Genomic DNA, 25,510 nt, shown 5'->3' with positions numbered 1-25,510 from the left:
TAATTTTAACTGAATTATTTTAAAAGCTCTAACATGAATGAATGCCAAATTGGCACCCATAACATATATTATTTATAGGTTCAACTTTTAAAATAGATCTCTTTGTGTAGCAGAGCTGTACAGATGGAAACCATTCTATGAGTGATGTTTCTGTGACACAAGAAAGAATATATAAAAGACTTCTCAGCTAAGTGGAGTGGGGCTTCCCTGTCTAGAAGAGTTCTGGGTGAGAACGGCTGCTTTCATCAATGTTTCTGGTGAGAAAATTGAGGTGTGGGTTGAGTCGGAGCTGCTCTGAAAGGTTTCAAGATTGGTTTGTAGGCGTTGGGCCCTGTTGCCACTGCCTGTTCTTTTGCCACCACAGTCCAGCAAAAGAGGAAGAGACAGCGGCAATGTGAGATTGAGGCACAAGGGCAACAGTGACACTGTCAGGGCATCGATGACCAGCCTGCATTCATAGCACTCCTGCTACGTGCCACGTTTCCAGCCCCTTCACCACCTTGACCTCCAAATTGGCCTCCAAATAGTGTGTCCTCTGCAGGAGCTGCTCTTGTCCTCTTCAGGGCAGTACTCTGCATTTCTCAGTTCTCACCCACTTGTTCAGTATTTTTTATCCCCATTTCGTGTACCTGGCATTATGCTGGGCAATTGGGACAAAAAAAATGATTAAGGATGTCCCTGGCTTCAAGTAGCTTATGGTCTATTGGGAAAGACAGAAAAATAGATTATTCTCCTATATTGTAGCTAAGTGCTTTGATGACAATGAGCACTGAGTGTGATGGGAGCCTGGAAGAAGTGCTCCCACCTCCCACTGCTGCAGGAGATGGGGGTGAAGATGGGGAGCTTTCTCGAAGAAAGCAAAGACTAAGACGAGTTCTGAAGGATAAGAAATTATTCTGAAAAAGAGGGAGTGTGTTCCAGGCTTAGGGAACAGCATGTGCAAAGAGTGTGTCCAGAGAGAGCTGGGGACCTGAATAGAGTTCGTTATGGCTGGAAAGTAGGGTTGCGGAAGTAGGGAGGGTTGGATAGAATAGTGTTCAGGGAGGGGATGGATCACAAAGGGCTCTGACTCTGATTTATGATGGATTTTAAACTTTCTTCTGAGATAGAGAGGAGCTGTTAAAGTATGGAAGTGACCTCATATTTATATTCTAAGATGATCTTTCTGGCCACAGTGTAGAGGATAGGTCAGGATGGTAGGCAAAAGAGCAAATATGGGTGCAAAGAAATCAGCAGGAAGCCACTAGAGTTGAGATGACAGTGGTGAGAAGTGAAGGGGAGCAGTGGAGACAGAGAAGAATGGAGATTTGAGAGATATCAAGGGGACTGAGTTGATGAGATACTGGGTTCTATCACCCCAGGTTTGGGTTTGGGCCATTGGGATATTGGTGGACTAGGAACATGGCAGGAAGGACTGGGACTGGGTTGATGATAGAGTCAACTGGGAATAATGCTGAGTGTGAGAGGCCTTTGGGCCTTCCAGGTGGATGTTCAGAAGGCAGTTAGATGTGATGGATGGGAGTTGCAGAGAGGTCATGCAAGGTGAAGGTCACGAAGTCATTCACGCGAGGTGGTCATTCAGGTCATGGGAGTGCAGGAGATTGTCTAGAAACAGCGAGTAGACAGAGGAAGAATGGAAGGGGCCCAGGACAGAACTCTGGGGAACATCACCATTCAAGGGACAGGTAGAGGAAGAGTAGCCCCCAGAGCAGGCCAAGGAGAAAGGCCAGAGAGTTAAAGGAGAACAAGGAGCATGTCCTGGAAGACAAAGGAAGTGGTTTCAGGAAATTTTGGAATGGCTAACAGAGCTTAAGACTTCTGAGAAGTCAAGATAAGACCTGAAAAGCATCTGTTGTTTTAAGGAACAAGGAAGGGAGCTGTCAGTGAATAGCTTCAAGAATAGTTCAAGAATAGCCTCATGAGCTAATAGGGAAGCCAGCTTTCAGTGCAGTAAGGAGTGAGTTGTTATGGGATGAGGAAGTTCTCATGAATATAGTTAAATACACTGTATCTATTTTTACTTTAGGAGCAGAGGCCTCATCATACCTCTCAGTTCATCGTCATCATGAACTGATGCCTAGGGCATCAGGTGCCCTAGGCAGGGCACCTCCCCTGGTTGGTTGGTTGGTTGGTTTCTTTTTATCTCCATTTCCCTTTTCCGTTTCCCTAAGTCCACCTAGAGACAACCATTTTCATGTGTTTAAGAGTTTTTCTTTTGTTTATATCCTTATAATATGTATGCTGTTTTATGTGCATATGTTTTGAAATTATTCAGTGGTGTGTTATAGATCTCATTCTGTTTCTTTATTTTCTCCACTATTTTTTAAGATCCTCCAATGCTGCCATGTGTCCTACATGTGTCCATGCACCACATTTTACTGTCCATCTCCCAGCGATGGACGCACAGGTTATCTTCACCTCCCCACCACCACAGTCAATGCTGCAGTGAACTTCCTTGCATTTGTCCCCTTTTTGACTTGTGTGAGAATTTCTTTGCTCTGCATGCCTACGAACAGGGTCGTAGATACGTAACCTGCCTGAGAACTGCAGACTGCCTTCCAGAATGGCTGGGCCGCTCCACACTCCCACCAGTAGTACACAAGGTATCTGCGCTGCACACCACCATCTACACCTCGTGTTACCCAGCTTGATAATGTTTGCCTCTGGTGTCTCATTTTAATCAGCACTTGTTGGCTAGCTAATGAACTTGAGTATCTCTTTTTAGGGTCTTAGCCTTTTGGATTTCCTCTTCTGTAAATCACCTGTTCTTATTCTTGGCAACTTTGTCAAGAAATTTGGCTTTGAAAGGGAGGAAAGAAAGGATGGAAAGGAGGAGTTTTACTTAAGATGAGAAAGACTTGACCATATTAAAATGAAGATGGAAGGGAGAAGAAGCTAAAGATTCATCTTCTTCCCAGGATTGGAAGGATGGCCAGAAGGAAGGGTAGTGAGGATCTGGCCTCACCCAGCAATAAACATGAGACTGGGGGAGGGAGCAGGACTGAGGAGGGAGAGTGGGTGCACAGATCATCATCAGCTTTGCCTGAGCCCACCGTGACTGCCGCCTGCACTTGCTGGTCATAGAAGCAGTGGAGGATCCATGGAGTTGAATAGGAGGGGTAAGGTGACCTCCTTCCTATTCTAGGAAAATGTTATATTGTGTTTCTAGATGTTTGAAAGTTATATTTGTTTTAAATTGCAAGGAGAGGTGCCAAAATTTCAGCATACGGGATGTGGCACAAATAAAGTTGTAGAGGCACATGGTACAAAGGTGGGGGGTGCAGGACACGTGGACCCTCTTGGTTGGAGCAGAGATGGCATAAGAGAGAGTATGAGCTCAGCACCAACTGGTATAGGACCCTGGATTAGACTGTGCGTTAGAGAGTTGCTGAAAGCTATGGAGTAGAGGCGAGTCATTATGAGGAGGGCTGTGTAGGATGGATTGAAGAGGCCCGAAACAGACAAAGTTGGACCATTACCCAAGTCCAGGCGGGAAACGGTAAGGGCTTGGAGTGAAGTGGAAGCCTTAGAACATAAAGGAGTGATGGATGGAAGACACTTTACAGAGGCTTAATGACTGGCCATGGTGATGAATCAATATTGAATAAGTGCTCAATGCACATAAGTGGGCTATGTGAATGAGTACTGCATGGATCAAGGAATAAGGTGGGATAGAGGCTCCAGAGTTTGAGCTTAGGTCTCTAGGAGGAGGAGAATATTTACTGAGCACCTCTATGTCCCAAGCACAGTGCTAGGCACTGGAATACAATAATGAATGAGACAGGCTTGCAGCTGCCTGCAAGGAACCTCTACAGTCTAGGCAGGGAGAGACAAAAACAAAAGTAAACCAACAGATGTATGAGTAATTGCAATTATGATGAGGGCTATGAAGGGGTCAAGCAAAGTGCCCAGACTGAGGATGACAAAGGACTTAGCTTAGATGTGGTACTTGGGGAGGACTTCCACAGGAAGTGATACCTAAGAGGAGACCTGAGGAAGGAGGAGGAGCCAGACATGCAAAGATGCTCCAGGATGTGTTCCAGGCCAAGGGCACAGTGTGCACAAGAGCTGGGGTGGGGTGAGGAGGGGGCGGCCTGGGGCGTGGATGCCGGTTGAGAACTGAAAGGAGACTTGAAGGATGCACGTAGTGCATGTGGTGAGGGATGGGCTTGGACTGGGAGGAAGAAGCCAGACCGTACTAGGCGCTAGGGCCATGGTCACATAACCTCAAAGCCATGATCACACCTAACATAATTGACTATAATTCCTGGTCATTATCCACTATTGAGTCTATAATTCAGATACCCCTCGTTGTCTAAAAAATGTGTTTTGGTGTTGTTTGATTCAAATTCCAAACAAAATACATGTTACATTCGCTATTATATCTCCTAAGTCTCTTTTCATCTACAGCAGTCCCTACCCTCTGCCTCTTTTTCAGTCTGTTTGTTTTAATGCCGTTGACTTGTTGAAAAAGTGGAGTCGGTTGTCTGCAAAATGACCCGCCTTCCGGGTCTGCCTCTTTGCTTCCTCATGTTGTCATTTAACTTGTCTATCAATCTCCTATAATTCCTGTAAATGGGAACTTAGCTCTACAGACTCGATCAGATTGAGGTTCAACTTTTTTGGCAAGAATGTCATAGGCCATGATGTCCTTCATATTGCATCATATCTGGAGACACACAGTATTTCATTGTCTTATTCTTAGTGATGCTAAAACTCATCAGTGAATTCAGGTGTTGGGAACTTGATTCCATTGTATAATTCTCCATCAATCTGTTATCTAATGGTTTTATTTTTTGATTATCTTTTCTGAATCAATTGTTTCATGAGAAATATCTCACCTTTTATTTCAAATTAATTATTTCAACCTATTCTTTTTTTAGAATTTATTTTATTGAAGTATAGTTGATTTTACAATGTGTTAGTTTCTGGTGTACAGCGAAGTGATTCAATTATGCATATACATATATATTCTTTTTCATATTCTTTTCCATTATGGTTTATTACAGGATATTGAATACAGTTCTCTGTGCTATAGAGTAGGACCTTGTTGTTTATCTATTTTATATATAGTAGTTTGTATTTGCTAATCCCAAACTCTTAATTTACCCCTCCCCCACCCCTTTCCCCTTTGATAACCATAAGTTTGTTTTCTATGTCAGTGAGTCTGTTTCTGTTTTGTAGATAAGTTCATTTGTGTCATATTTTAGACTCCACATATAAATGATATCATATATTTGTCTTTCTCTAACTTACTTCACTTAGTATGATAATCCCTATGTCCATCCATGTTGCTGCAAATGGCATTATTTCATTCTTTTTTATGGCTGGGTAGTATTCCATTGTATGTATGTACCACATCTTCTTTATCCATTCATCTGTCAATGGACATTTAGGCTGTTTCCATGCCTTGGCTATTGTGAATAGTGCTGCTATGAACATATGAACATAGGGGTGCATGCATCTTTTTGAATTATAGCTTTGTCCGGATATATGCCCAGGAGTGGGATTGCTGGATCATATGGCAACTCTATTTTTAGTATTTTGAGGAACTTCCATACTGTTCTCCATAGTGGCTGCACCAATTTACATTCCCAGCAGCAGTGTAGGAAGATTCCCTTTTCTCCACACGCTCTCCAGCATTTGTTATTTGTAGACTTTTTAATGATGGCCATTCTGACTGGTGTGAGGTGATACCTCACTGTAGTTTTGATTTGCATTTCTCTAATAATTAGTGATGTTGAGCATCTTTTCATGCGCCTGTTGGCCATCTGTATGTCTTCTTTGGAGAAATGTCTATTTAGGTCTTTTGTCCATTTTTTGATTGGGTTGTTTGTTTGTTTTTTGTTGAGTTGTATGAGCTGTTTGTGTATTTTGAAAATTAAGCCCTTGTCAGTTGCATCACTTGCAAATATTTTCTCCCAGTTCATAGGTATTTCAGCCTATTCTTGACCACTTCGAATGTTGAGGCCACACTACCTCCCTGTGCAGTTTTCATCAGAGAAGAGAGGGGTAACTGTGGGTGTTCTAGAAAAGTCTTCTTGGAAGAACAGAAATTGGGCATTCAGCTTTTCAATTCAACTATCGTAGAATTACTACTTATTTTGGGGGAGGAGGCCAGGGACTATCTTGAAAGAAATGAGTCAGGAGGGATAAAAAGTAGGACTGGGTTGTAATAGCTTTCTGTATGTGTAGCTATGGAGCCCAAGAATTCCAATAGAAGATAATCTTTGAAAATTGCATATATTAAGAGGACCATCTCTCCCCTCTCCTTTAATCATTCCCAGTGGACATTTGCGTCTGTGTTGGACGTGATGTGCTGATAGGTGGTGTTAAGATAGAGGGCTGATGGGCCAATCCCTATATCAGAGCTGAGCAGCACCTGTTCCCCATTCAAATCCCTGTAAGAACTGTCAGGGCCATGATCCCTCCCCTCCTCCCCCATCCAAGCAGCTGCAGCATGACCGAAGCCATTTCTTAGTAGTAGATTTTTCCATGATGAGGGCAGACGAGTTGTGACATGTGGGCCTGAAGTCCCTGCCTGGTGACAGAAACTGGAGCAGAAGGATTAAAATGACCAAAGAGCAGTGGACTAGAATGACCAGGATGTTGCAAATGTACGGGCATCCTTGATGGTAGCAACCATGGATAGGAATCTTGAGACTTTAAGAACCCCCAAACCGCACCCTCCTGATGATGGACTGGAAGCCAGGCTGGGTCAGAATGGGAACGGTAGAGTGTGGGGAAGCAGAGTGTGCTCTGGGGAGAGGCAGCAGCTTGGCCCAGGCACTGCTGGTGATGTCCATCTGCTGGAAAGTTCACCCACAGGTGGTATGCTTGCCCGGGCCTCATTGTCACCCTATGGTCCTGAAGCTCCCCTACTCTGCTGTGCTGGGAGCCGTGTGCTCAGTCTTAGCCGTAATGAGGCTGAGCCGTAATTTCTAGGTGGAGACGTCTGCTAGATGGATGGAGGTGCCAGGCTGGAGACGGGGGATGGGGAGGAAGTTGGGGCTGGCTATAGATTTAGAGTACCCTGCACTGGGCAGCTCACTGGTTCTCCTGATGTTTTAGTGAGTGTTTAACTATTCTTTAAGGTGTCTGAATATGCAATGAGATTATGATCAAAGGGAGTAGAGGAACGTTCTGTTTTGGTAAAAGTATTGGCAGAAAATTTCCAGGGAAACTTTAGGATTTAATCTTTTGACCTGGGTTGCCATAGTAGCAAAACATGTTAAAAGCAGGTTTGGGGTAGCATAAAGGGGCAGAACAAAATAGGAAGCAAGTGAGGGGGTCAAACCTTACAACTAAAGAGAAAATAAAGATAGAGAAGGTCTAAATTCTCGGTTTAAGGAAGACTGTATTTAAGCTATTGCAGTAGCCTGCACCGGTGACCCTGCTAAGGAAACACAGCATCAGCCTGTATTTCCCCCATTTCTCACTCCTGGACTTTGTTGCTGCTCACGTTTGTGTGGTACAGGAAAGAGGGGATAGGGTTGGGAGGGAAAGAAAAGAACATACATCCTCTGCTGCTCAGCGCTATGGGAAGGGCTGAAGTGAGCTCTACCTAGGACTCTGGCAGCACCCTGCAGGCGGGGAAAGGAGCTGCCACGGCGGCCACCTCCTGGGTTCCTACCCGCCCTGGGAATTAACTGAGCATAGCACGTGGGCTTGAAATTCCGAGGCCTAACACCTGATCTCAGAAGCAGACGGGGCCCTGGGCACATGAGCGAAGGGCAGAGCTGTGGGTTGCATCAGTGATGTTGTGAAATCCATTTCCCAGGCAGGCGCTCCTTCTGCAAGTGAGCGCGCTGTGCGATCACATGAGCTCTTCAGTACTGAGCTCTGGGCAAGTCTTCTAGGCACCCATCCCACTCAAAGTGTAACCTGGGGTCAGGGGGCAGCAGAAGCTCGCCGTGTGAGGCTGAGCCTCGGACTGTGCTTTTGGAGACGGGCCTGCCCCGCTGCTGAACAGGCAGGTTGACGGACAGGGAAGGTGGGCTCTCCTGGGCGCGGAGTCCCACAGACCACAGAAGACCCACCTGCAGTCTGACAAGGGTCTGGTGGGTTGCGAGAAGGGCTTCTAGGGGGCTTCAGGGTGAACTGGGGAGTGAATGGACATGGAACTTCTTCTTATACCTTTTTTCCTGGGTGGGCTGGCAGGGAAGAGAGGTGCAGTTTGGGGCCTGTTTTTAGCCATGGAATTGCTGTCTGCCGTACTCATGGAGGGCCAGTCTGGCTGCATAGATGACTTATATCCTTAAAGACGTGACTGAATCACCTTGGCTCCAAGTTCCCCTCCGATATCAACTTAAATGTCATTTCCATGAACCCCCCCATTTGGTTAGGTGTCCCCACCGTGTGTCCCCAGCCTATGCTGTTCTTTTCAGTCATGGTGGTTTCTTTATTGCCATGCCTTTGAAGGGCCGTTGTGACAATTACGGGTGACCCTGGGTTGAATTTGGTTTTAGGCATATTTTGTTTTGTTTTATTTTCCTGGAATAACCATCTGTAGCTTTCCTGTTTTCTTATTTTCTTCTCTTCTGCCTCTCACACCTGATTCTCCCCTTGCCTCTGAGCACACTGGCCCAGCCCCCAGCCCCTTGGCCCTGATGGGATGCCATCTGGGCAGGCTGCTGGGGTGGGCATGGCTGGGGGAGGGGGCAGGAGGAAGAGGGCCTCTCTTTAGTTTCTGAATCTCTTTCCTTGGTGTTTGTCTTCAGGGACCTGACCCTTCTAAAAAAAAAAAAAAAAAGAAAAGAAAAAACACCTAGCGTTGTGTGTTTAGACGCGCACGTGTGTTTTTTTCACGTTCCGGCAGAGCCGCTGCCCGGCTGCAGCCTCCTCCGAGCTGCAGTCGCAGGCGGCACGGGCGTTTTTAAGCAGGGTGACTTGCTGTCGAGTGGCTGCTCTTCTGCTCCCGGGGCCATCAGTCTTGTCTTGAACGCCCGGTCCTGCTGGTCTGCCCGCTCAGGCTCATCTTTCTGGGGCAGACTTATTTACGGAGCCGCGGCAAAGGTAATCTCACTCCCTGGGCCCCGCAGCCTGGGCCCCTCTCAGCCACGCTTAAAAATAGACTGAGACGAGAAGGAGAGCCAGGGTCTGGTTACCTCCTGCACGCACGATCCGATCTCACCTCGCTGTCTGCATCTGGCAGCTCGGCCCTGCTCAGGGGCCAGCGGTCAGCCTGTCAGCCCCTCCCCACTCGCAGCTCCAAGCTGGTGGTGGTTTCCCTTAAGGGAAGTAGGGAAGGGCGTGGTGGAGGGAGGAGGGCCCTCCCAGCCACCTCCGCGGGGCCAGCCGAGTGGGACATCTCAGCCCTGGAAGCAGCGCGTCTGTGCAAGACGACAGGCTGTCAGAAGGGACGAGAGTGTGCTGGGTCCCAGGCCAGGAATCACGCGGATACCCGGTGGGGTGATGGCTGGCTCCCCTGCCTTCCCCCACCCCGCCCCCTGCCTGCCGCATGAGTAGCAAACACCTTGGCCAAGCCCTGGAAGCCGGGGAGTGCCCTCTGACCCCGTGTGCCACGTTCGTTCCCCACCTGCTTTCGTAAAGTGGCCTCTTCCCAGTCTGGCCTCTTCCCGGCCGCAGCAGTAATTCCCGAGATGACCTTGGGGAGGCCTCATCCTAGGAGGCCTTGGTTTCCTCCCTTATGCAGTTAGGGTGGATAATTCTGGCTCCTCCTGTCTTACCGCAAAGGCCTGCGGTGGGATTGATTCATCAGATGGGGGGAAAAGAGCCTGAAGTGATTCAGTCTGAAAAATAAGGGCTCTGCGGCTGCAGTCACGCTTGGATTGGTGAACTGGCTTCCCTTCTTCCTCAAGCGTGTGCCTGCTTGGGTGGTGAGTGTGTGTGCTGGACTGAGTGCGTGTGTGACGTGCATGTGTATGCACGCGCTCCGGGAGAGAGTGGCTTACCTCACAGCTCACTCGCTGTCGACACTTGTCATTTGTCTGCCTCACAGCCTCCCCTACTCCCACCCCTTTTGTTCTCTTGGGTAGGAAGGCTCTGGGCTCCCTGTTCTGTGTCACAGACTTGATCTTGGAGTCCTGTAAGCTCCCTGGGGAGAGCACTGAAGGGCAGGTACGGGGGAGGAAGTTAAGACTGAAGGGAAGCTGGTCTTTTTCCAAAGGCCCAGGACATTGAGGACCCAGCCCGGCCTCTCTGGCCTCCTGTCCCGCTTTTCTCTCTGACCTCACCCTCACCTCCAGTTATATCGTAAGGTTCCTAAGTTTCGCCACGCCCTTTCTTACCTTCAGAACAGTGCACCTGCTCGTTATTCCTTTTGTTTGGACCCGTTCCTTTCCACCTATCCCTTTATAGGATGCCTCCAAGCTTCCTCTTGGAATCAGCTCAAACTCTCCTTCCCCGGATACCCAGCCTCTAGCACGAGTCCCTCACGCGCCCTCATCCTTTCCTAGTTGTGGCACGGCATCACACCTTGTTGTAACTGCTTCTTCAATGCTCTGTCTTGCTGCCAGAGTAGAAGCTCCACGAGGACAGGGCCCTTCCTGTCTCACTCATAATTGCCTGGCACAGTGCCTGCCGCCTCGTAGGGACTGGGCGCATCTTTGACATAGTCATGAATGAATGAGCATCGTGAATGAGTGACGGGCAAGTGAGGAGCCCAGTGCTCCCGATGCCCATGTTCACGGCACAGATGAACACACACAGCTCCGCTGTCGGTGGGATCCCCTCACCACCGCACACCACCATCGTGCCTGAGATGCAACAGGAGAGCTTGTCCAAGCACCTGGGCGCACTTCAGAGAAGGCAGAACCAAGGGCCCAGCTTTCTGAACGTTTGCTGCAGGGAAAGAACTCGGAGGGCTCTTGGGCAGCCACTGGGAGGAGTTAACTTTCCCCAGTGCAGCTGCAGGGGCTGGTGGCACCAGTGGCATCTTAAAGCTCATGCTCTCCTCTCTCCCCACTGATTCATGTTTGAGTCAGACTCAGCCAACTCCCAGCTTCTCCCCTCTCCTGCCCTGTCCCCGCCTCCCCGCCAGGTTGGGTCCTGGCCCCAGTCCACAGGATGGAGCTGCTATTCCCAGCTCGTCCATGCCAGCCTCTGACTCCCAGGAGAGCCAGCCCCCTCGGTGGCCGCGGCAGCGGGTTTGGAGGCAGTGGGCCTGCCTGCGACTGACGTCTCCACCTGCTGGCTGTCCTGACCCTTGCTGCGTGCAGCTCTCCGTCCCCGCCGCCACTGCCGCCGTTACCATTGCTGCTTCTGCTGCTGCATTATTTTATACCTGACAACCTGGAGACCCTGGGTAGGAAGCATGGCCAGGCAGAGGGCACCGTGTGCTGCTCCCGCAGGATATACTCCTGTTGGACGCTCCAAATAAGTTTCCCCTGAGACAAAGTCCAAGGGGGTGGGCACTAACCCTCTGACTATGTTGCTGTCCGCCCCCAGGGACCCTTCCATGAAGACTGAGGCAGGCATAGCTGCTGAGAGCCTGCTGACATGACATCGGCCACGGAGGTTGAAAACGTGGGCAACCAGCCACCGTACAGCCGGATCAATGCCCGCTGGGATGCCCCGGACGATGAGCTGGATAATGACAACAGCTCAGCCAGGCTCTTTGAGAGGTCCCGGATCAAGGCCTTGGCAGGTACTCTTCGGGGCCGTGGCGGTTAGGGGAGCCGCTCGCCTAATCCCGAGGTTCACTGCCCTTCCCGCCTGTGGCGAATCCTCTGTGTGCGTTGGCGTGAGCCCTAGCAGGGCGGTGATGGAGACATGGCTGCGTGGCTCAGAGGCCAGGGCCCCTCGGGAGGGAGCACAGATCAGGCAGCCTCTCCTCCCACATGTCCCCCACTTCCTCCCAGGTGTGAGGTGCTGCAGATGGACCCTTGGCCTCAACCTCTGTCCTGAATGACCTGTGTCCAAAGTCAGAGGTGAAAGAAGGTCTGGGCGAAGGAGTGTGTGAGGGGCGGGACAGCCGGGCAGGGGTGCGTGGACCTCATTATGTACCTCGATCCCCTGCCTGGTCCTGGATAGAGGAACTGTCATCATCTTCTCTGTGGCCCCGAAAGAAAAGGGTGATTCGATAGGAAACTGAGAACAGATAACGTCTTCCCCACACTGCCTCAGAAAGGAGGATTTTCTGGACTAAACCTCTTATCAAACTGGAATTAGATTTTTTTTTAATACATTTATTTATTTTTGACTGCGTTGGGTCTTCGTTGCTGTGCGCGGGCTTCTCACTACGGTGGCTTCTCTCGTGGAGCGCAGGCTCAGTAGTTGTGGCGCAAGGGCTTAGTTGCTCCACGGCATGTGGGATCTTCCCGGAGCAGGGTTCGAACCCATGTCCCCTGCAATGGCAGGCGGATTCTTAACCATTGCGCCACTAGGGAAGTCCCTGGAATTAGATTTTTACTTAGCAGGTTCATAATAGATTTGTGTGTGTGTGTGTGTCTGAGAGAGAGAGGGAGAAAGAAAGAGAGAGAGGGAGAGAGAGAGGGAATCTTTAATCTCTAGTGGAAATGGCTTCTCCTCCCCCTGCTGGCTGAGATCTGATTCTTGGGATTTTTCCCCCCTCCAACCCCTGTGACCATTGCCTCCATGGAGCCCTGCCCAGGGTAGCTATGTTCTGACCCTAAGTCCTTGACCAATAAAGAGAGTTTGGGTTACATGGGGTGGTGTATGGGTCTAAACTAGGAAAGGGGTTGGATTCCTTCACCTGCTCCACCAGTGATCGGCCCAGATCAGACTCGCTTCCCCCATCATCGATTGTTCCATCTTCTGCCTTGTTTGAAGGGCACAGCCTTCCCATAAGCACTCTCTGGGCTGATTCTCCCACTGCCCCTCGCTCATGGCCCTCTCTGAGGTGCCTTCCACCTTCTCTCCCTCCACTCTGTTCCCAGGTGCCTGGGTCTCCAACTGACCTTGAGTCATGAGCAGGGCCCCTCTGAGGCCATGATGACATTTCACCTCAGGAGTGTCTGGGTTTCCCATCCCTGTAAAAGGGATGGGATAGCTCATTCCCTTGTCACGGTGGAGAATCTTTTCAGGTCTCAGCCGTCACCCTTTTGGTCCTTGCTCTTTGCAGGAAACTCCCTTTCTTCTTCCTTCATCTCCTCCTCACCATCCCTTACCCCACAAAATCCTTCCTTGGTTTTCCTAGGGGATGTATACTGGCACCAACCCCAGTGTAATTTTAACCTCTTTAAATAACCAAACTTGGAACCCTTGCCTTTGCCAGTCTGGTGACCTTCTTTGTGTCTCATGCTGGCTGGGTCTGGCTGCAGTGACCCTGGGATACAGCTGGAGGGAGAGCAGTACTGTGTTCCATAAAGTTTGCCAAAGAACAGCTTGAGGAGTGGGGCTGTCTTTCGTGTTTCACGGGTAACCTGTTTTTTAAGAAATCGAGGTAAATTCCATTTTAACAATTATCAATCACATTCCTACTATGTGTAAAGCTGAACCCCTACCCAGACACGAATGTGGAGAGGAGGGGAGCACAGAGTTGGATTCAACATAGTATGCGTCCCTGAGGAGTTTATGATCTATTAGGGAAGTGAACAATGTTCATCATTAATTAGCATGAGTAGAATTAGAGAAGAACTATGGGAAAGACACATAATTAAATAGCAATGAGAGAACAAAGGGGGAGATGCAGGGAGCATCAGGGACTTGTCTATGGAAGAGGTGGCCCTGGGGCCAGGGATTGAAGGGTGTGTGTGGTTCTAACAGGCCGATGGGCTAAGAGTTGGTCCAGTTGGCGGGTCTGTGTGGTAGCCTGGCCTGAGTGATGCGCAGCCTGGGAAACTGGTAGAACTGGGTTGAGCAGGAAGGGGCCTCCACCAGCCTTGCCTGTTCCTCACTACGAGTGTGCATCTCATCTATCAAAGCATCTGAAAGCCCCCCAGAAGGAGAGGAACCGCAGAGTGTAGAGCTGCATGCCTGGACCTTAGTCATTTAGAACATCTGGCTAACAAGTAAATATGCAAGGTTGGGGTCCATTCAGGATTTTTTAAAACAAAGAAAACCCTAACCAGTTTACTGAATTTCCTCTCCTGAGAGCCCACTCTGAGTGACCTGTGGGAGAAACTAAAGCTTTGAGAAGGTCCAAAGTAGAGTGGTTGGGTAGGCAGAGCAGAGAAAGGGAGCATCAGTCTCCCACACCCACCTCCCCACTGGTTTTAACTTCTTGACGTTTTTCTCTTCAGTGCCGTCTTTGGGGCCGACTTGGCAGTCTAGGCGGGGTCAGCCTTTCCAAAGAGGCTTAGGAAGCAGAGGCTGCCTTTGGTCCCTATTATTCCAGCGTGCTCTGAGGCCACTCTCCCACTCCCAGGAGTACTACGGCAAGGAAGGCGTGCAGCCCTGTATTTCTTAAAAGATGGCGGTGATCTGCTTTGTACGTATACATGGCAGCGTTGGAGATGTTGGCCTGGTCTTTCCCATCTCAAATCAAAGGTCCTGGGATGAGGAGGAAAATGTCACAAGACCCAGATTGAGGTCCTGGTTCCACTGCTAATGCTACTGCCATGGAGGACAGTTCACTCAATCTCCTGGGTTTTTCTTTTTATAAATTTATTTTATTTATTTTATTTTTGGCTGCGTTGGGTCTTTGTTGCTGAATGCGGACTTTCTCTAGTTGCTGCGAGCCGGGGCTACTCTTCGTTGCGGTGCGCGGGCTTCTCATTGCGGTGGCTTCTCTTGTTGGGAGCACTGGCTCTAGGCACGTGGGCTTCAGTAGTTGTGGCACAGGGGCTCAGTAGTTGTGGCTCACGGGCTCTAGAGCACAGGCTCAGTAGTTGTGGCTCACGGGCTTAGTTGTTCCGCGGCATGTGGGATCTTCCCGGACCAGGGCTCGAACCCGTGTCCCCTGCATTGGCAGGTGGATTCTTAACCACTGCGCCACCAGGGAAGCCCCCAATCTCCTGTTTTACGCAATGAAGACAGTAGTATTTTCCCAAGGTAGTTGTGAAGATCAAGTAAGATAAGGTCTATGAAAGTTATTTTATTAATAATATACTAGGTGAATGTTAGTATTTATAGGAAATCTTCTTAAGAATAGTATCTTTCTTTTTGTTTTGTTTTCTTTTTTTTTTTTTTTGGCCTTGCAGCTTGTGGGATCTTCTCAGTCCCCCCACCAGGGATCGAACCTGGGCCCTTGGCTGTGGAAGCGCTGAGTCCTAACCACTGGACTGCCAGGGAACTCCCAGGAATAGTATCTTTCTGTCCCTTCTCTTCTCCCAACTTCAGATATTCAAGTTCATCAGCTCAGTCAATGTCCCAGTTACCTTGGCCTGTTCCAGGGCCAGTTTCTTCCCTCTTAACGCCCACCCTCCTTCATCTTAGAAGGCTTGGGTTGGAAAAAAGAGCCAGGGACCAGCGGAATTAGGCTAATGCTTGCCCTTCGAGCTCTTGGCTTGGTCCCCAGGGACCCAGGGGCCATGGGGATGAAGCCCGCTGCTGTGCAGATCTTTCTCCAGAGGCATCCAGCCTAGGCCCCAGGTGTGTGTCTGCCATCAGCTGGGTGACAGGAAGGCCCAAGAAACCAGAGGACGGTGAGGCCCTGTGAGATGCTCTTCCTAGTGTGGCAGCTCTTCCTGGTCCCTCTCTGCTTAGTGACCTGTGGTTAGAGGACTTGCATTAGGTTAGCTGGACTCCATCTATTCTGCCTCTTAAGTCATCTTCCTCTCAGCTCCAAAGGAAGCACTCCCTATTCAGCCTTTCAGACCATTCACGGCTCTTCCGCCCAGGGCCGAAATAAACAAGCCATCTGGTTATTCTGCCTGGAAACTGCCACGTTGGTATACAAATACCTGACTCCTCTCCAGAATGAATTACTCTGGGTTCAAAACTGGATCAGCCTGACTAAAGCGAAAGGGGAGGTGGGTAAGAAGACACTGCAGGAGGCTCCTGGATGGGGATGGATTTGACCTTGGCATGCCAAGGGGAGGGTTGGGGGCCCAGCAGGAATATTTGCAGGTAGGTCCCTGGGCAGATGTTGCGCCCAGTGTCAGCCTCTAAAGCTGACAGCGCTTCCTGAGGTTCAGCGGTGGCTAAGTCCTGAGGCTTCTTCCTGAACGGGAGGCCATTCTCTGCTTTGATGACTGCCTCTGGCCCCCTCCTACTTTTCAGACTTGCTTTGAAAGTTAGAGGAAGGGGAGCAGCTGGAAAGCCCAAGTTCCTATCCCTCCAAGAGGTTCCAGCCTTCGCGTTTCAGTAAAAAAAAAAGCTCCCAGTGTCTCCTCGAGCCATCCTCATCGTCACTCACCCCGTTTCCTGTCCTTCACACTGGACGCCATTAGGCAAACATTTGTGGGTCTGAATGAGGGATGGAGCACTGCGGGCTGTGGGGAATTTTCGGCCAGAACGCCTGCCCTTTGTGCCCTCTTTCCTCATCCCAGAGGAGGCCTCTGCCTGCACGCACCCTCGCACCTGGTTGTGTACCCCTGTGATCTGGGTGAGGATGCTGCCTCGGGGCAGATGTGGCCGCACTGGGCGGGGATGGTGGTGGTGGGGGGCGGGGTTTGGAGGAAGGCAACAGAAAGATGCCCTGAAAAGAGAAACCTTGTGCCTTAGCCTCCATCGCACATCCCCTGCCTGCCTTATGCACGCACACAGCTCAGCCTCCCCGCATCCCAAGTGCCGCCTGCTGTGTGATTTCCAGCTCACTGATGCAGAGGCATCTGGAAGGTTGCAGTACAGAGAGCAGGCTGGGGCCTCCTGAGGAGGCTGTGAGGAGGGGAGGACCCGACACGTCCTTTCTCCCCCTTTTTGGCTCATTGAACAATTACTAAGGGACAGACTACACAGAGCCTCCCTTTTAAGACAAAATGCACGAAATTATGTAGCCCACTCTGCTTGTGCCTTTAAATCAGAATCCAAGTCATGTTTCAAACTAGAGACGTGCTTCCTTTCCACATTCTCTCTTTGTAGCCTTCTTACTAGAAATGAGGTGAGGCCAGAGGTGAGGTTGCTTTAGGACAATTCAGAGAACCCAACAGGGCAGCGGGTGCACTGCAGGCCGTGTCCCTGTACCCTGAAGCACATGGTTGCTGCCACTCTGCACCTTGAATGTCTTCCAGACCCACTGTGCCCAGGCCCCAAGGTTAAGTTCTGCGACCGGCAGGTATTCCATCAGAGCTTTAGGACAGTGGTCCTCAGACCCTGGCACTCCCTGCCCACCAGCCTGGACCCTCCGGAAACTCCCCAGAGAGGGTGGTATGGGCTCCTTCCTGACTCTGGTGGCAAAAAGTGATGCTTAGTCTCACCCCACCTGCACCAGGATGACTCTGAGCCCAGGTGCCCCAGTTGTGTGAGAAGGGCTTTGTGTCCAAAGGGTGAATGATTTCTTTCAGAGAGCAGGATTCCATCACAGTTGTGCCAGGAGGGGTCAGCAGCCTGACCCCTGGCACAGGGGTGCATCTTGGCAGCCTGTTAAGTTGACAGTTTCAAAAACAGCTGCTGGAGACCAAGGCATCAGGTGTGCATGGCCCAAATGTCTCTCTTAAGCTACCTGTGAGAACAAAGATGGTGTCATTAACGAGAAATTTTTAAAATGTTTTCTTCTCAGATTTCAAAACACGGAATGGAGTTCTATTTAGAGACTAGATATTGGGAAAATGTACTATTCACAGAAATATCTTTAATCATCAGCAATCATTTTAATGTGCTGTCAGAAGAAAAACATAATTGGCTCAGCAGCTCTTGGAGGTCAGCCATTGTGAGTTCTCCTTCTTCCCCTGAGACAGGCCACTGTGCAGAGAAACCTGCCAGTTACCTGTGTAGACCAACCTACGAGGGAGGCCAGTGTGCCACCTGCACCGTGTGGTCCGGGGCAGCTTCCCCTGCCCAGGACATAACACTTTCTCCCATTGTCCCCTCTTGATAACAGCTGTTCCTCCTCTTTGAGAATGCTTTGCAGAACCACAGCTGTTCCCCTGTTCTGGGTGACTGCTATCTATCATCGTGAAGATGCTTTATCAAATATTAATACACCAAGGTTAATAATGAGACTCTGTTCCCTCCCCGTGCGGCTCAGCCTGAGTGAGCCATGTTAATAGCCTCCTCCATCTCTGGGACATTCCTATGGGCTGTCAGCTTCATTCCCAAGGGCAGGTTCTGATACCAGGCCTGGACTGTGCTTTTGGCTCCTGGGAGCAGCCAGCACTCCCTCCCTTCCCCCCCCCATGGGGTCCCCCCTGCGTGCTGCTTGGCTGAAGAGATGCCAAGAATGTCATTTTCAGAGCATCTGTGGCAATTGTTCATTTTCCCTTTTTATCATGTCACTGAGACAGAATGACAGGGAGGCTGGTAGCAGCTTAGTCTCTGGGAGAATTTTGCCTCTGAACCCTTTGGCCTTCAGACTCTGGAAACTGGATCAACCAGGGCACCTTGTTCTACAGTCTAGTGAGAAATAGATAATCACACATGTGTCTTTGTACATATAGACATGTATGTCATGACAAATGATGATAAATGCTATTAACTGGGAACTGTGCGTTTATAACATAACCCACAGCTTATAACTCACCCAAGGATGAGTAGGGGCTTGTTTTAGTGAGAGTGTGGACTGGTGGGTGGAGACAGGAGGGGCAGACAGGAGCCACATCACGGGGGCCTTAAAGGCCATGGGTATCTTGGCCAAGCAGCAGGCAACTCAAAAGCGGTGGCTGAGGAGTTTAATGAGGGGATTATTTGCAAAGGAGTGGCAGAGTTGAAGGGTCAAAGGGTGGGAGCCTTTAGCAGGGAGAGCTATAGGCTCTCAGGACAGGGGCTGTGGCCTTTAGTAAAGGGCTGGGTGGATGGCACTGCTCCCAACCCATAAAAGTGCTTTTCACAAAGAAGTGACCTGGTTATGTTTAGCTTTGAAAGATCACTCTGGCCTCAATGGGGAGAACAGGTTGTGGAGAGGCTGCACAGAAGTCCAGGAAAGAGAAGGTGGCAATGAGGGTCAGCTTGATGGCCACAGGGAGCAGAAAGTGGTCCATCCCCACCACGTCATTCTTCTGTCCTCCTGCGGCTATCATGGAGTTTCCCAGTGAGGTGACCTCGGCCAACTTACTTTTCTGCTCCTCCGGGCCTCAGTTTCCTCACCTGTAACACAAGGGGCTTGACGCGGGAGGTCTTCCCAGCTCATAGCCTGGGAAGAAGCTCCCTTGAGGTAGCGCTGACCACACGCCTTTACCCTGAACCGAGGAGCTTCGGCTCCTGGCTTTGGGGAAGGGAATTGATCCTTTTCAGTAAATCAGTGGGTTCTCCAGAAATTCTCTCTGTTTATTAAAGGCTGGGCTGAGGCTGGGTTCCCGGACCATCTTGACTTCTGCAGCCTTGTGTTCTCAGCGAGGGTCATCTCTCCATGCAGCCGCCACCTGTGTGCATGACAACAGTGCTTGGTGTTTATACAGCTGCTTAGTGTTCTAGGTGCTTTTTAACCAGATGATCTCACTGACCCTTCAGCCACTCTGAAATAGGCAAGGTATTGCTATCACCATCCCCTTTATAGATGAGGGAGGTCACATGGCAGGGAGTGCCAGGACAAGACTGGAATCCCGGGGTGTTAGAATCAGCCCTGTGCTGTTGAGGCTACAGCACTTGAGCTTTCTTGAATGTCCCTCAGACCTGCATGATCTCCCCCTCTACACCCCACCTGATACATCGGAATGGGAAAGTTTTGCTTTCACCAGCAGCCTCTAGAGCCTCTTTGATCAAAACCCTGAACTCATTTTTACTTCTGTCTTACAGCCTCCAAATGCTGTCACCTGCCAGGGCTAGCTGACCCTTGTTCTGTGATGCTGTCCAGATCAGCTCCTATCACTTCATTTCCATAGTTCACATGTTAGTGGGGCCACGGCACCTCAGACAGACTTCTGCAGCCGCCTCCAAGCTGGTTTCCCGGGCTCCAGCTTCTCCCCTGTCCAACCCCATTTGTGCAGGGCACTTAGAATCTTTATCCTCCAACAAATTTTTAGTGAAATGTCACTTTATCTGGCTCTTCTTTTCCCAGAGTATAAAGTTCAGATTCCCTAGACTGTCCTTTGACTCCTTTGCTCTGATGCGTTAACTGCTTCTCTTCCTCACCCCCAAAACATGCACCCGCATACCTACATGCACACACAAATACACATTTGCCAGTTTCCACCAGAGGCTTTGAACAAGACCCCTCTTTCCTTCCCTGCCATTCTAAAACCATTATCATCTTCAAGCCCCAGATCAAAACTAGCCTTCTTCAAAAAAATTTATTTTAATTTAAACTGTTCTTTTCCTATAATATATAAAAACTATTTTTTTAAAAACTAGGGTGATTGCTTTTGTATCTTTAAACATTTTAATGCACAAGAATATATATTTAGTGTAGAAAAGATTAGAAAAGCAGATAAAAAAGAGAAAGCTAGAGACATTGTTAATATCCCATATAGATATTGTAATGCCTATGGATATGTGACTGTGCATGTATATGTATAAATATTAACGTTATGTATAATCTTAGAATGTTTTTCACTGAGCAATATATTATGCATATTTTTTCATGTCTGTAAACGTGCAGATTATAATTTTCATGGCTGTATAGTCTTCCTTTGTATTAATGTACCCAGATCTAGTTAACCAGCATCTTAGGTTCAACTCTGATCGCTTTTAGAGTCAGTCTTGTGTGCTTCATTCTTACACATCAAAGAGTGTGTATATATTCAAATGTGCATTTGCGGATGTAGTAAGCATCTTAAAGTTCTCTCTTAGAATCAACCCTAGTTGGATCTTAAATCCTTATGGGCAGGAGAACTATGTTCTTGCTGTTCACAATACCAGTGTAATGAAAGTGGATTGGTTGAAAGAAAAATTCCTCTCCAAACCAAACAGGAAGAGTAGAATTTGTGTCAGCATCATCAGTTATGATGTGTCCCTGAGGGTCTGCCCCTTGCTGGGCTTTATCATGGATTGGCATCTGTATCATTGAGGTTTGTCACAAGTTCATAGGAGTGAAAGTATCCCTTGCTCCGGTTCCCTAAGCTCTTGGCTTCCTGACATGAGGAGGGAAATCCCAAGTTGTAAACCTGCAAAGGGCTCAACATTAAATGCTTGTTTCCAGGCTAGTGGTCCATGGCCTCCCATGGTGCCTTTTCTCCCACTTGCCTTTCTGACCACCTAGCTTTACTGATAGCTTAAAGCCATGTGCTGGTAAAAATACAGACTTGCTCAAGAAGGATACCTATTTGATTTTCATCAGTCATTTATTCCTCGGGGTTTGAGTTTTATACCCTATTTTTCTTCATGACATCTGTCGTTTCTTACTATAAAAGTAATACATGTTCATTGCAGATATTTTAGTAAACATAGATAAGCAAAAAATGTCACCCACAGTCTTAATACCCAGCTATAACATAGCCCAACATTAGCTTTTTTCTCTGCATCTATGCATATAGGTTTGCAATATTGGGTTCATATTATGCATGTGGTTTTATAATCTGAATTTTCCCTCAAAATGTATTATAATATCCTTTTTTGCCACTGAAAGGTCTTCTCCCACCTTCTTCATATACAGGCTGCTATTCGCTACTTTTGAGAGCAGATTTTTTAACAGAGAAAAGAGGGAGAGGCATGAAACAGTCAAGGAATTTTACAGGAAGCCATGGCAGGAATAAATAGATGGTCCTAGAACTGGGTGACTGTTTCCAAAGATAAGACATTTCAGCTTTACCATTTAGCTCAAGAACAGCCAATGGGTAAAAGGCGCTTATTTTTATAACAGCCCCACTGGGGACTTTTAATGACAAACTTCCAGGATGTCCATGACTTCAGGAAGTAGAGTAGGTACCAGAGTGGGCCGGGCCGGCAGCTACTGTGCTACTGGCAAGAATGGTGGAGGGAGGTTGAAGGAAGAACCAAGAGGAAGTCTGGAGAGGCGTAACATAAGAGAAGGAAAGGGCCTTGGCCCTAAGGGGAGGTGTGCGCTTTGATACCCTTGTAGGGAATATTCTAGAGGGCAAGTCCTTAGAGTGGCTGTGTGGCCACAGTGGGGCAGAGTGTACCTCGCTGCCCTCAAGACCCACAGACCTCACTCCCAGGCTCTGTCCCAGGGTGGGGAGGGTGTCACAGGAGTGTTCTCAGCTCATACACCACCTTCTTCTCCCTCCCACCTCTCTCGTGGGCTCAGGTGGTTGACTATGTTTATGAATTTTGTCTGGTGAAAAGTCCCTGACGCAGGGGTGCACAAAGGAACTAAACTATCTTGGAGAAGGGGGTGAGAAAAAGTTTAATATTTTCTTTAGAAAAAGAAAAGTGTGGGACTTCTCTGGTGGTCCAGTAGCTAGGACTCTGCGCTTCCACTGCAAGGAACCCAGATTCAATCCCCGGTCGGTCGGGGAACTAAGATCCCGCAAGCTGTGCAGCGCAGCCAAAAAAAAATGATGATTGTTAATATATTTCCATGTGTTCTACAAACAGATAGAGCCTTGGAAAACTGGCTCATTTTAAAAAAAGAAAAGAAAAGTGTATTTCTGTATTGAATAAGTAATATAGACACCCAGTAGGTAAAACTCAAAAGATACAAAAGGGCAAATAATAAGTTTCGTTCCCATCACAGTCCTCCAGACCCAGTTCTTTTCCCACAGCCAGTGTTACCAGTTTTTCATGTATCTTTCCAGGAATGTTTTATGCATATATTAGCAAATGGTCTATATTGTTTTTCTTAGCTTTTTTTTTTCACCATACATTGTCCCTTATTGTTCTTTCTTCCCCACCCAATGTATCTTTTTTTTCTTTTCTTTTTTTTTTTTTTTTGGCTGCATTGGGTCTTCATTGCTGCACGCGAGCTTTCTCTAGTTGTGGCAGGCGGGGGCTACTCTTTGTTGCGGTGTGTGGGCTTCTCATTGCAGTGGCTTCTCTTGTTGCATAGCACAGGCTCTAGGCCCATGGGCTTCAGTAGTTGCAGCACGTGGGCTCAGTAGTTGTGGCTTGCAGGCTGTAGAGGACAGGCTCAGTAGTTGTGGCACACGGGCTTAGTTGCTCCACGGCATATGGGATTTTCCCGGACCAGGGCTCGACCCGTGTCCCCTGCATTCTTAACGACTGCGCCACCAGGAAAGTCCCCCCACCCAATGTATCTTGAAGATAGTTTTATATTAGTACACAAGTAGCCTTCTCATTCTTTTTACAGATATAGTATTCCATTGTATGGACATATAATTTTAATTTAACCAGTCCTCTATTGGTGGACATTTAGGCTGTTTCCAATCTCCTGCTCTTTCCAAAAATGCAATGAATTAACTCGTATGTAGATCATTTTGTAAATGTATGTCTATCTGAAGGATAAATTCCTAGAAGTGGAATTACTGGGTCCAAAAATACGTATAGTTGTAATTCTGATCCGTCTTGCCAAATTGCCTTTTATACCCTCTCCAGCAACGTGTGAATGTTTTTTTCCCCTGCATCCTTGCCAATGTGGTATTTTATCACACTTTTGGATCTTTGTGCATCTGATAAGTGAAACATAGTGTCTTGATGTACTTTCATTTCGCTTTTGGACCTTTAGTATCAAAATTTTAAAACATGCAAGAAAGTAGAGAAAAAGTACAAAGAATCATCACCTTGATTTAACTGTTAATATTTGGCCATATTTGCTTGTCCATTTTGGGGTAGAGGTAAATTGAAGATTTATCATGACATTTTACTAGAATACTTAATTTATCAAAATACTTTAGTATGAATATCTGAATAACAAGAGCATTTCCCACCTAGCTATAATTCTGTTATTACACCTAATATAATTAAGAATTCCATAATACAATTTAATACCCACTTAATATTCAAATTTTCCGAGTTGTCTCAAAGATGTCTTTTATGATTAGTTTGTTCAAACTAATTAAGGACTGTATATTAAGTTTGTGTGTATGTGTATACTTGTAATTTGTACATCTATTATAAATAGCTTGGACAACTTTTTATACATTTAAGAGACTTATAATTTTTTTCTATTAACTGTTTGTTCACATTCTTAGTCCATTTTGCTATTGGATTATTGGTCTTTTCCTCGTTAATCTGTACATGTTCTTTACCATACTAGGTAGTTAGCACTTTGTGATATGAGTTACAGATAATTTTCCCTGCTTGTTTGACTTTGCTTATGGTATTTTATCTCACACAGAACTTTTTTTGATGCAGTTGAACTTTCAATCTTTTATTTTATTTTATGGCTTTTGGATTTTGTCTCAGAGTTAGAAGGCCCTTCTCTACACTAACATTATAAAAAACATTCTATCATGATTGATTTTGGTATTTTTATGGTTTTATTTTTTACATTTCTGTTTTTGACCACAGTGAAATTTATCCTGGAGTGTGAGATACGAATTTAACTTAATTTTTCCTGGATAGTCATCTAGTTTTGTCAACACCCTGTACCCAATAATCCATCTTTCCCCTTCATATTTGACATGCCACCTTTATCAGATATTAAATGCCTACATATACTTGGGACTATTTCTCTTCCATTGATGTGTCTATATATTCATATGCTAGTACCACACAGTTTCATCATTATAACTTTTTACTATACTTTAATATTTGTTAGAAAAAACACCTGGGAACGTGGGTTACTCTTTATTACTCTTCTTTTCTGAAACTTTCCTAGCTATTTTATTCTATTTAATAAATTTACTTGTTTTATTTATTTTTGGCTGTGTTGGGTCTTCGTTGCTGTGCACAGGCTTTCTCTAGTTGCAGCGAGTGGGGGCTACTCTTTGTTGTAGTGTGCAGGCTTTTCATTGCAGTGGCTTCTCTTGTTGTGGAGCATGGGCTCTAGGTGCGCAGGCTTCAGTAGTTGCAGCACGCAGGCTCAGTAGTTGTGGCGCACGGGCTTTGTTGCTCTGTGGCATATGGGATCTTCCCAGACCAGGGGTCGAACCCATATCCCCTGCATTGGCAGGCAGATTCTCAACCACTGCGCCAGCAGGGAACCCTGTTTTTGTTTATTTTTATAATAAGTTTTCTAATCATTTGTCTAGTTTCCCCCCAAATTTAAATTATATAATATAAATATTTTTAAAATAATATTAAATATATAACGTTAGGGTAAATTGACATCTTTATGATATTGAGTTTTCCTATTCAAGAATTGAGTGTGAGTTTTCCAATTGTTCAAATCTTTGGTGCGCCTTGGGAGACTTTATAGATTTATATGGATTTTACACAATTGTTTTAAAATTTAAGCTGAAATGTTTTGTCTTTTTATTATCATTGGGGGTTTTCCAAATTCCTGTTTCAGGAAAGGATCCTGCCACCCCTTTTACCTCTAGGATTAAATCTAAACTTCTTAGCTTTTCCTTCAAGGCTTTCCACATCCGATATAAAAGCTATTTTCCACATGTTTTCTTCTTACCTGTAGCTAGTCAACAACCCCTGAACAAGCTCCATCCTTTTATGCATTCCATCTTGTGGCTCCTCTCCTTCCCCTTCTGCCTGTGCAAAGTGGTTTTCTTCACGAGCCCCACCTTGAGTGTCCCAATTGGAAATGACCTCTCTCCTCTTTCACCCCTGACCATTTATTGTATGTGCCATTTATCTGGTA

General features: G+C 47.4%; 1 protein-coding gene across 2 annotated transcripts in view; it reads left to right on the top strand.

Annotated features, from left to right (window-relative positions):
- SPTB (spectrin beta, erythrocytic) overlaps nucleotides 1–25,510 on the top strand; it is a 125,338-nt gene that overhangs the window by 44,172 nt on the left and 55,656 nt on the right. Inside the window, exons 1-2 of one of the 2 annotated variants that reach the window (XM_004262126.3) lie at nucleotides 8,877–9,015; nucleotides 11,410–11,608. In XM_004262126.3, the coding sequence (XP_004262174.1) occupies nucleotides 11,461–11,608 (148 nt within the window). In that variant the 5' untranslated portion in view covers nucleotides 8,877–9,015; nucleotides 11,410–11,460. Of the gene's footprint in view, nucleotides 1–8,876; nucleotides 9,016–11,409; nucleotides 11,609–25,510 lie in introns of those variants that run through there. The other variant, XM_049706363.1, reaches the window with a different exon arrangement.

The sequence above is a fragment of the Orcinus orca genome, chromosome 2 (assembly GCF_937001465.1).
Source record: "Orcinus orca chromosome 2, mOrcOrc1.1, whole genome shotgun sequence".
NCBI classification, from domain to species: domain Eukaryota; kingdom Metazoa; phylum Chordata; class Mammalia; order Artiodactyla; family Delphinidae; genus Orcinus; species Orcinus orca.
The sequence above is the reverse complement of the archived record's forward strand: the minus strand, read 5'-3'. Positions and strand labels throughout refer to the sequence as shown.